General features: G+C 37.0%; 1 protein-coding gene across 1 annotated transcript; it reads right to left on the reverse strand.

The window, feature by feature from the left end:
- Window positions 1-268: 268 nt before the first annotated feature.
- On the reverse strand, window positions 269-11,800 carry LOC122515801 (malate dehydrogenase, mitochondrial-like). The gene is made up of 10 exons (XM_043633308.1): window positions 11,769-11,800; window positions 10,030-10,080; window positions 5,642-5,689; window positions 4,166-4,281; window positions 3,749-4,044; window positions 1,432-1,770; window positions 1,254-1,386; window positions 973-1,175; window positions 566-622; window positions 269-415 (listed from the first exon to the last, which is right to left on the reverse strand). The coding sequence occupies exons 1-10, from the start codon at window positions 11,798-11,800 to the stop codon at window positions 269-271; spliced, it is 1,422 nt and encodes a 473-aa protein (XP_043489243.1).
- Window positions 11,801-12,107: the final 307 nt, after the last annotated feature.

The following is a 12,107-nucleotide window of genomic DNA, read 5'->3' on the forward strand; positions in this document are numbered from 1 at the left end:
TTGAATATAAAGAATGTTAATTTACGTTCTGCATTTTTATATCGGGAATAGGCGTTGCGTTCCGCATTTTTAGTAAGAAATGCAAGGAATGCGTTAGCACTTAAATAGGGAGAAAAATGGATAATAGTTAGTCGGAATGAAGTTCTCGTGTGTATGATTTTTGTCCAATTTGCAAAAGTTACCTTTTTCTAGATTATACTATATACATTTTGTCTTTTAAGCGTATACAATTGTATATATATACACATGAATACGAATCATCGTGTCATTACGGTACCCATCTAGCGTCATCAACCAATCTCTTCACGTAACTACGTCGCTCGAATCGATTTCCAAACGGACCGTTCCTTTCATGACATTTCCAACCGCAATTCGAATAGATATCGCAAATGAGATTGCTACAGTTACCGCGTGTCTAGAAAATAACGGAATAAATGATAAATCATTTAGTAGTTACATTTCTAACGTATACTGTGTCTCTTCATTTTCTTTTCTACAATAATTTATACAAAAATCTCGATCAAATTCGACGAATGTGTGATGGGGTGAACGCACGATGACAAACGTCAGGATAAACGGGACACTTTTCCGAAGATATCGATTTAGATCCAAGAGCTAGAGTCTACAAATAAATAGGATAAATGATTAGTAATGATTTTTAATAATCAATTAACTTATATATATATATACGGTAGACTTATGTATAACCTGAATTCCTATAACGTGCCTAAGATATTGCTATTACTTTAATTTGTTCTGTTTCGTAATTGTTTCTTTTTTTTTCTCTTTTTAACCATTATGTTATTAAAAATAGTTTGCGGGAAAGAAGAATCTTTGCAATATTTATATTTAAAATCTATGTGCATTCATGAACTAATAGTAAATTATTTTGAGAATAATCAAAATTTTTTTATCGCATAACATACTAACCGCGTTATACGGGAGTCTACTGTACTCGAATTTATTGATTACCTCGCCTTGATTAATAGCTTCTCTTAAAACAGGTATAGCTTCGAGTAAGAGTTTACATTCGTCGTTGTTAAGAGGTGGGATGCCAAGATACTTCTGAATACCGTCTGGACCTAATTCGAGTTGCGAAGCAAAGTACGTAACTTCTGGTATCACGCAAGAACGAACGTAAGCACATTCTATTACTCCACTTTGTTGTCGTACCGCTAATGATAAAATCATTTAATTATTATCATCGTACACGTTATTTTTCCTCGTAATATTTCATTCATCATTTTGCGTACATTTGCAAAGCGAAATGCAAAATCTACCAATGGCAAATGCCGACGCATAAATCGAAACGTTACGTCCACAATTGGCTTTTAAAACGTCTTCGTCAGCTTTTCTCACGGAATTGGTTAGATTCTTCATCTCTTGCTAAAATAGCAATTACTTTCTTTAAGAGCCTTTCAAATAGTATACTTTCTCGTAAGATATACCGCAACACTTTAGTATAAGTATATACGGCTTGTTGCTCGTTGAATATTTATCAAAATCAATAACCATTGATAAATTGACGCGTGGTGTCATTTGAGAGAAGAGAGGGATGCGAGTACACGGACAGCATCCTCCAATAACCGGTACCACGACACATTCCGGTGCTATACCCGTCATTTCTGCAGCTAAACTATTTGCTCTTACACAATCGAGAGTGGTCACTCCAAAAAGACGTTTACATTCATAGATTCCAGCTTTTTTATACATTTCTACTGCCACGGGTACTAAACTGTTAACCGGGTACATCGCGATTGCTAACATTGCCTGTAATTAAAATACAAAAAGATTCGTTAATTATAAAATGTATCGAGTGAAAATCATTTAATACGTCTTCATCGAAAAAACAAAAACGATCTACTTAATACTAGCTTAGAAATAAAATAAAATAAAATAAAATAAAATGATATTTATAAATTATTATATACTATCGTATGTATAAATTACAACACGAAGAGTTAAACTATTGGTATGCGGAAATTTTAATCGAAACATTAACAAATAATCTCGGTCATTTGATGGCGTTAATAATACAAACAAAAATTGAAAATAAAACTCGTACGTGTTCTCTCGCGTATGTGAACAAAGCACGTTAAAAAGGATAAGAGAAATTCGTCATGCATCATGGGCTTTGTAAAGAAAAGAACAAAAAAGAAAAAAACAAAAAGAAAGAAATGTTAAGAAAGAGAAGATAAGGGAGGGAGAAGAAAAATGGAAGACGATCGACGAGCGACATCCTTGTCCTTGTCGGGACACTGTCGGTCGTAGAGGAGGAATGTCGAAAACAGCTTTGGCGTAATTAATGAAGCTGCGAGGGCGTTAAAAGCCGAGGCCAACCGCTATACATAAGAAATGATGTTCGGTCGTGCATAAAACACGGAGACTGCCCATTATTCGGCTGTACAACGTACTTTCGCTGCCGACCACATCTTTTCACAAGCAAAATGCCAGACGTTAGAGAGTACGACGCCTTCGTTGGTAGGATAAACACAACCAGTGAGAAGAAGATTAAAAATGTTTTGCTTGGCCGAGAGCCGACTTACTGGAAACGAAGCAATTGTTTCTTTTTTTTTTTCTTCTTCTTTTTTGACGAAACTAAACGAGAAAAACTTTCAAATCGTTTTCACGCGTGATAAATTGTCGCTCGTGTTATCGTATCGTTCCATCGTATTTACCATCGATTTGTTTTTTATTTAAAAACGAGAGAACAGAATAATTATTTATTTACAATTGAATATTATTAAAATCAATTTTTTTCGAATGAAAAGTCAAGTCGAGTATATCATTATAATACGAATTTTATTCGTTATTATAACAAAATGTATATATCTGGAAATCGAGCAAATATCAATCTTTAAAATACTAATTGACAATCTTTCAAACTGGAGTTGATAGTTCTTTTGTAAAGAATTTTTATCGATTGCCAAAGAGAGTTAAAAAGGTTACACTTAAATCTTTTTTAAAGGTTCGAGCTCTCAACGCACTTTAAAATGGACGCCCAATTTGAGTGGTTTCATCGAAGTGAAAAAAAGGTATAGTAGTAGGGACGATTTGTTCCAGGAAGAATTAAAGATGTCTGTATAGTTTACTTCATGATTTTAATTAGTTTAGCAGGATACGATTGATATTATTTATGTATATGCATACGTCGTTTAAGAGATTCCCACTCTTCAGTGATATATCGAAATCTTGATGTTAATCGAATAAATCTCTGACACTTTCTCTCTCTCTCTCTCCCTGTCTCTTTCTTTATCTCGAGATGCGATTAAAGTCGAAGAAATCGAATGAGTAAATAAATCTTATCTAACGTTTATGTCAGAGGTTCTACATAGGGATAAGTGAGCTACGTTTGTATAGGTAATGTTTGCATATATACGTGTTTAGAGGTATATATATATATATATATATACATATAAGTATTTACATATACACGTATACGTTTAAATGGAAGGACGTGTACTAAAGATATTCCGACAAAGAGATCGTTGGCTCGTAGAATCGTCTCGCGATCTCACCAACGCATCGATGCAACGTCGTTTAGGGAATTATCGCAAGAAAGATGCGAGTATCCTTGCTCGAGAAAGATAGAAAAAGAAAGAAAGTAAGATAAAGAGAGAAAGAGAGGGAGAGAGAGAGAGAGATAGAGAAAGAAAGATGCTCGCACGCTCGGCAAGCAATTTGCATCGTAATTAAGATTGTCAGTTTTGTTACTATCTTCCTCTCCGTGGTCGTTCTGGTCGCTTACCCGAGGACAGCTTCTAATGACGTTCGGTAGTAAATCCGACAAGATCTCGGCGTTTGACTCGAGTAATTCCGTTGGTGTCGATTCGCCTTGAAGATTTTTTCCAGCTACAGCTACGACTACTTTTGCATCCTGCAGCGTTCGCGTCAGGCATTCCTCGTTGTGTGGATACGTCGTGACTTTGCATCTCGTGTCAACGTGATTGAGCTCAGATGCGAGATACTCGGTCGTTTCCTTATCGTATAGCGAGATCTCGTCGATCAGGGAGGATCGTTTAAGTAGCAGGGACAAAAATCTTCCTTTAACATAATGTTGGACGATTTTTGAATACAATACGTTGTTATAGGTTAATTCAATATAATAAATATTAAAGTTTGTTATTTAGTATATAATTTATTTTTTATAAATGGTAGTAAATACCGATCTCATTGTTAGCACCAAGTATTGCAACTTTCATAGATTTTGATAGAAGTATATTGGATTGTCCAAATCCTCGAATTAAAACTGTTACTCCTGATCTTGGTGTATTCAAATATCTATACTTTTTAATTCCAAATTTAAGTACAAATATAGATAATCTTTGCCATAGATGATATTTTAATGATAACATTTTATCTATCCGTATAAAATTTAATCAAATCCAACCATTTTAGTGACGCCTGTCAAGTATAATAAATATGTAGAACGGTAACAAATGAATGAATAATGTTCCCACGATGATCACTGTTTCCAAGGAATCCGTAGTAAGTTCAACGAGCGATAAGCTAAGAGTTCCAAGAGATCAAGAGCCATAGTTTTGAAGAGACACGTCCAGACACCACCACATTCTTAGGATCCACAAATACTTATTCTCAAATGCTAACATAAGTCCTCGTCTCTTCGTAGTGATATCGCTCGACTCGTTTCTTTCCTGGTAACTTTCTAAGGAACGCATTCACCGTTTGTTGTAGACTATAGGAACGAACGGTACGTTGATATTATTTCTTGAAGTTTGAGAAGAAGAACTTTCTATCCTGTCCAGAGCGATTGAACGACAGGGAGGTTGTTTTTAGATTGCTAAAGACACGATCGTTATTTTCCTATAACGATACTTACCCTATCATAGAAAGAATTTGATATTGCTCACGTATCCGTAACGATTCGTGCAAAAGACAAGAACGAGAATGTGTGAGATAGTGCCGAGATGGTGACTAGAAAAGAGGAGAAGGGGAAGAAGGAGAAGAAGAAGAAGAAGAAAAAGAAGAGGAGGAGGAGGTGAAGAGAGAGAAAGAGGAAAAGAGAAAGAAAAAGAAAGAGAGAGAGAGAGAGAGACCGGTCGCATCGGTAATGATATCCCATTGCTATTTTATGCCACACTGATGCTGATGATTTCCTTCTGAAGAATTGCTTTGACCGCAAAGACCTTCCTCGAATCGCCCTCTTTTAACCTCTTCGAAATCATCGTTTGCGATCTTGGTTCAACGTGGAAAGACAGAAAGAAAGAAAGAAAGAGAAAGAGAGAGAGAGAGAGAGAGAGCAATAGAAAGAGAAAGATTCTTCTCGCTTTAGGAAAATGATCTGTGTGCCGATGTAATGTCGGTAATCAACGCGGCTACCTTCCACGATACCTCTTAACGAACCATAATCAATATAGCATTCCATCGCGGTACCTTTTATTTCGTCCATCATGCGTAACGAAGTCGTGTAATAGCAACCAAGCGCTAACCTTGAGTCGTGTGAAAGCTGAAAGATAGTTATACATAGGTTGCTTTCGTGTTATTTCATTTCTTTTCTAACGTGTTTTTAATAATCGTCGATGCGTAGCTAAGTCAATACAACTGCGAAATTTATAGCCATGCCTACTGCGATTCGTAAGCACGTTGCCAATGAGTCACGCTTGACCCAGAATATACTTACCTTCTACTAGTCAAGGTGGATCTTGACCTACCGTAAAAGATTTGCGTGTGTTCGTTGGCTTTGATCGAATACAAATCATCACGTTCGAGCGTTATATTGTGGTTTTTTTTTGTTTCGTTTTATTTCCTTTTCTTTTTTTTTATAATTTGAATCTATTTTTGTAATAAATGCAATAGCTTGTTTATCGAGAAACAGTATGTATTATAATATATATAATGTTTATATACGTATTATGTTAGGATTTAAAGTAATTTTGTCGTCTCGTTTTAAATAAAAATCGAGCTACGAAGAGTCGAATTTTTGCAATCATTGTCAGTCAACAGCTCGTAACGTGCGAAGTTTTTTAACAGTGAGTCATTAACTTCTGAAACGTCTGAAATGCTTAGATTTCGAAATTCGTTGTATACTTTGTACTATAACGAAGAAAGCTCCAATTTTTTGTCTTTTTTAACGATTAGACAGTTGGAATATAATTTTTAGAAATGTCGTTTTAATTTTGTTCATAAAATTTTGTATAGTAAAATCATTTTAGATATTCATTAACGATTATACCTTCAATTGGAAAGTTAACGATAGCAATGGGAAGTACGATGACTCGATGGGACACATTTAAAGGCGGAGTCAAGGAAACGCCTAGTCTGAAATTGAGTCACCGTTATCTATTAATAGTGAGATGAATATTCGAAGTATCCAAAATACTGTTATTTTTCATTGTCGTGAATCTTTCAACATTACAGCGATTCGAAGATATTTAGAAGAAGAAGAAGAAGAAGAAGAAGAAGAAGGAGAAGAAGAGGAAGCAGCATCAGAAGAAGAAAACGATTTGAACGCGTGAGAAACGACAGAGAAGAAAATTTTATTAACTCGTTAAATGCGACCTTAACGTTCGTTTCACTCTAGTGTAGTATTGATAAAGTAATATTGCGTTAATGCAAATAGCTAACTATTACTTGTGATTATGCGAAGGTGTTAAACGCAACGTTATCGAGAAGGCAATATTACCGTGGATGGATTATCTCGAAGGTGTGAGGCAGGAAAGTAACAATTACGTTACAACATTGACGATGTTTTACTCTTTTACAGGAAGGTCGTTGGTTATTATCTTTGGTAACGTCATAAACCTATCATTAAAGTGGACGTTGAAAGAAGCGTCAGTGCCAATAAACGATCGCTAAAGTTCAACGTTTTACTCATGATTTAGATCGTTCTTGGAAAGTCGTTAGCACGAAGAAGAAGATGAAGAAGAAGAAGATTATCTTCACGTGGTATCCTAAGGAGTTAAAGATCGTGACTTTTCACGAATCATAATATCACCTTAAACGTTCAATACGTTCGTTTTTCATATAGAAAAAAGAAAAGAAAAGAAAAGAAAAGGATTATCATATGGTTGATATTTCTTCGATATCTAATTGTCTGTAATATTCGAAAGATCGTATTCATGTAAATGTATATATACATACATTATTTATTTATTTATTAAATCCCAAAGGGAACTTTAAGATCCGTAAGAGAAGATGCAAATGTATTTTCAATTTCTCGATCGTAAAGAGAATATTTTCTGACCGCAGAGAAGATCGAGCTGCTGCTGCGGCTGGAACATGTAGCCGAACCACGGATAAATTCGATGCGGAGGATGGCATACGCGTTGCATATATGACACAAAATTAAACCATCGAGAAAAAGAGAGAGAGAGAGAGAGAAAAAGAGAGAATTCCATAGCGACTGGTAGTAGTCAGCAGAAAACAGTCTGAAAAAGAGGATAAAATGAAAATTTATGTTCAGAATTGTAGGGCGTGTCCACATAAATTGGTGTCGTATAGCATTTAAAAACAATCGAAGAAAAAAAAAAGAAAGGAGAAAGTATCGAGAAGACCGTAACGATTTTACATGAATGACTCGCTGATTAGTTTCATAGCGAACAATATTACGTCGATGATGAAAATGAATTTATGAAATAATTCAAACCTCGTAATTGTCGATTAAAAAAAAACAAGCCCCAAACAAAATAAATAATTCTCATTTTATGAAAAGTTATTTTTCACGATGTTCCATTACGCACATCTTGAAGATTGTATCTAAACAAAAAAAATTTACCAAAGAAAAGAAACAAGAGGCGGGCGGGAGGGGAATAGGAAACAAAAGAAACCGTAATTAATATAGCGTTATATAAGCATATTTTAATTACACGCTCGAATGGAAATGAAAAGAATTGATACGGTCTGTTATATGAAAAGGATGAATTATCGATGATACGAGCAAATCCGACAAATAGTTCTCTCTCTCTCTCTCTCTCGTAGAGGAAGAATTATACGAAACGATAGCGCTCAGGAACGCAGAACAAGTTCATAAAACACTTAAAACGTCCTATTTCGTGGAACATTAAGGCGTTAATAAGATGAGCTAGAGGAGATGGCAGGAAGGACGGAGTGCATTTATTCGTTATATACGGTCGCGAATGTGGTAACCTTAGAGGCTTCTGAGAGTCTGTTAACCGAGGAAGCCTTTGAATCTTGATAAGAGCAAATACAATCTACCCCTTGGAGAGAATCCTAGAGCGTGTGTGCGCGCGCGCGCGCCTGTCAAGCAACCGTATTGGTCAGTTTGCGCGGTTTTCCGAAGAGCCACCGCATTGCATCGTTTCGAGTTACCGACATCGTATCTATGTATGTACTTCCCCCTCCCCCTACACCCCCCTGCACACACCACCCCCTTACACTCATACATATATAACTATATGTATAGGCGTATATTTAACTATACGTACGTGAAATACAAAAGTATAAAAGAAAGAGAAAGAGTAGTTTCTCGTTCTTTCCGCATTCCCGACACGCCGCGTGGTGCTTTGCATCGAACCGTTCGAACGTTCGAGCAAGGCGTTTCGTTCGACGTTCAAATGCGGTTGCAAACTCTCGTCTCCTTTAGGTTTACTTTTACTTCAATAAGTGGCAACGACGAGAAGAGACGAGGAAAAGTAAAGTAGGAGAGGTAAGAATAAGAGGAGGTGTGTGTGATAAGGGCGCGGGTGTTCCACCCGTACCAAGAGAAGAGTTCTTAAATTCCGTGACACTCCGGTACGATTACAAGGCATAACAACTCGGCCACGCGAGCTCTCACCATCCCCACGAGGACTCTCCTTCGAGAGTTCGCCTTTTCCATGTAACCGTCCTCTATCGGTGAGTTACTACGTCGGAATCGATGTAAATTCGACTTGTTAGCATGCTCGAAAAAGAGAGAGAGAGAAAAGCGGGGAGAAAGAGAAAGATCGAAAGGAGATCGCGAAATCGACCATTTTCACCTCGCATACGATTTATGTAAAGACTTTAAGTGTTTGCATACGGGCGTAGGCATGTGTGTTATCTTATTTACTTTCCGGAAAGGTATGGGGGATTTTTTATTCGGTACTTATACGCGTCGTGTATGTATGTATTTAAAGTACCATATAGATTCTTATTTACGTTAAGATTTAACTCTTCGGTATGCTCGTTAATTAAATAATAATCGAAAACGTCGTGCAACGAGCCTAATGAGACACACACGGCGGCTATTTGAATGGCTTAAATAGCCAAGACGAGTCATCCATCTTTTCTTCCGACCTGCTTCTCGGGTAACTCATCGTGTTTCTATCTTCTTGCGATAGATGTACCGGTTGGCCTTGGTAATATAGACGACGCCCGACGATAACGACGATGACGATGATGACGATGACGATGACGATGACGATGATGACAGCGACAAAGACACCGTTCGCGATGAGGATCGTAAAAATTGCAAATCTCGCGATAGGAGGATCGATACAAAATTATCTTTCCTAGTCAATAAGGCCTTTTAAATTCACCGACAAATACGAAAAATTATTCGCAATTCTTCGCGTAACTCGCGCGCCACGTCGAGTCTCATTCATAATCAGGAAGATGGATGCTAGAGAAACCACTTATGAAAGCTCTTTTCATAATCCTCTTATTTTACTCTCTCTCTCTCTCTCTTTCTTTTTTTCTTTGTCATTTTAATTTTCTTTCTCAATCTCTTTCGCGTGGAATACAGCTCGATTCGAGTCAATTATTCTGAACTTCGAGATATGCCACTCCGTGGCATTAACTTGGCATTATTCACGCACGAATGAAATTAAGAACTGTCTGTTTTATCTTAGCATGCGGTGAATTTACAATGAAATCCTTTCATAATCTCCAACGTGCAAAAGTTTGTCGATCGACGATGGCCTTGTACAGTTACCATAGTTATTATATATATATATATATATACTCTCTCTTCTTCCCTTCTTCGAATTACTTATATTATATGACGTTGTCGATTTTGCCCTTTTCATTGAATTCGTAAATATCTTATCGATACCTAATAAGTTTATATTATATATATAATTATTTATCTACATAAGATTAGATGTTTGGATTAATTTCATAAAGACAAGATATTTGATTTTTCTAGATCCGATTTCAAATACCGATCGACGGAATGAGAAAAAGAGAGAAAAAACTTAAGAAACGTTGCAGAAGCGTAACTAATTGTAAAGTAAATAGATATTAAATTTAATTCGTGGAATATCTTGGACAAATGTTTACGACGTCAAAGCGGCAAACATGGAATAGCAGCGGATGGTTGTGTTTCTAATGTAGTGTCATCGCGCAGACGTATACGGTTCTTGCTTCTGCGGCTCGTATATCGACCGCGCGCCGGTAACTCGCAGAGCAGGAAATTAATCGCATATTTTCTCACGATATAATACTACATCATGGACGATATCCACCTGCCAGCAGCATTCAACTCGTTCGTTGGCAGCGCGCGTTAGTCGTTTTAAAACCAGAAACGGACGGAGCCTTTCTGATAATTGATTTAATTGCTCGCGATGTTATCGACGATACTGAAATACTAACAATAAAATAGCTGGTGTTTGTAAGCGGTGGTAATTACGGAACGCCGGTGGACCTAATGTGGCAGCGTGCTTTGTTGAAAAATGATTTACAAGAACATTTAGGAATGCCAGCACGGTTGGTTGGTTTTATATAGATACGATAAATAGAGATATATACATGCTTATATATTGTACAATAAGAAAAGGGACTTTTTAAAATGACACTAGACCTGATTCGATTTATTTCGTTCGTTTTAACGAGGACGTTAGTTGTAAACGTTTTAAACTAAAACTAAATATGTTGTATGTTTTACATTGTATGAATGTCGGAACGATAAAGAAGAATGTCGTCTCGATGGAGTAGTAAAGGCAAGCAAGCAGCCTTTGGTGGCAGTAGTAGGTACACTTAAGACGATCGGAGAAACGTAAGATCGTTTAATCGTTTCAACGAATAAACCGCGTTGTCGGCATGCGTATTAAGTATAGACGAGAGAAGCACGGTGATTGGCATAACCGTCGACACCGTCTGACCGTACGGTTATGCTATTTAGAAATAAATAAGCGCATTGGCATTCGAGCATTAGAACTCCTCACTCGACCGCTTTTTCTTTAACGACGATGGTTGGCGCCGTCTCGACGTTTCTTGCTGAATTCCTCTAATCAAAGGGGTTATCGAGGATTGCGTATGGTGCTCATTGAACGTTCTTACTTCCAAGGACGAAGAGACCGGAGGACATACGTCGCGATTAAGAAGAGAAATCGCTGCTCTTGCCCCGGACGCCAACGACGAGGAAGAACTCGTCTCGCTGGTAAGGCGCGTGAGAAGATCCGCCAAACGAATTCCACCTTGCTTTCTTTTTATCCTCATATTTCTCCTCATCTATTTCTTTTTCTAACGTTCTCATTCTTGTCGTCATCCTCGACCCTCCTGTGCTTCCCTTATCGATAAGGGAGCAACGACTTTCGAAGTACGAAATTCCCATACGTACACTAAGGACTTAGGTTACACGACCAGATAAATTCCTAGTTAATCATACGGTTCGGTTACATATGTATCTAACGTTTAAATCTTATTAACTCCGAATGATTCGTTAGAAGGTTTTAAGCAACGCGATTTTATCGTTTTAATATTTTCCGATGATAGTTAGGTTCTCTAGTTGTGCGAGAGACATTCAAAGGGTAGAGCGATATACTGTGGCACGATTGAAAAGTGAAAGGATCACGATACCGACGATAGTCAAGAGAGACTATACCGAATACCTGTCGAACGGTCTGATCGGTATGATCGACATGGTTACGAGGATGAAAGGCAGAAAGGGAGCACGGATATAAGAAACGCGTTCGAATCGAATGCGTAATTTGTACGATCGAATGGCTGACCTAGCGCAATATCTTCGAAACGCACTCTGCATATCTTATATATTATATATATATATATATATATATATATATATATATATAAACCTACTTAAATATCGTTAGAAATATGCATACGATTTTATTAGAACCGATTACGATTTCTTGCTCGTTCGTTGAACGTGATTATCGATATAAATACCGTCGACTTCGTTAATAATAATAAAAAAAGAAAAAGAAAAA

This window comes from Polistes fuscatus, unplaced genomic scaffold, assembly GCF_010416935.1.
Source record: "Polistes fuscatus isolate 324 unplaced genomic scaffold, CU_Pfus_HIC Scaffold1, whole genome shotgun sequence".
Taxonomy (NCBI): Eukaryota; Metazoa; Arthropoda; class Insecta; order Hymenoptera; family Vespidae; genus Polistes; species Polistes fuscatus.

What these genes read in the sequence shown, in the direction of transcription:
- LOC122515801 (XM_043633308.1), bottom strand. Translation starts at nt 11,800, where the DNA reads ATGTCGATCATACCGATCAGACCGTTCGACAG. An exon ending in TTGCATTTCGCTTTGCAAAT is followed by an intron (nt 1,176 to 1,253) that starts GTACGCAAAATG and finishes TTTTATCATTAG; the next exon opens with CGGTACGACAACAAAGTGGA. An exon ending in AGTGTCCCGTTTATCCTGAC is followed by an intron (nt 416 to 565) that starts GTTTGTCATCGT and finishes GTTATTTTCTAG; the next exon opens with ACACGCGGTAACTGTAGCAA.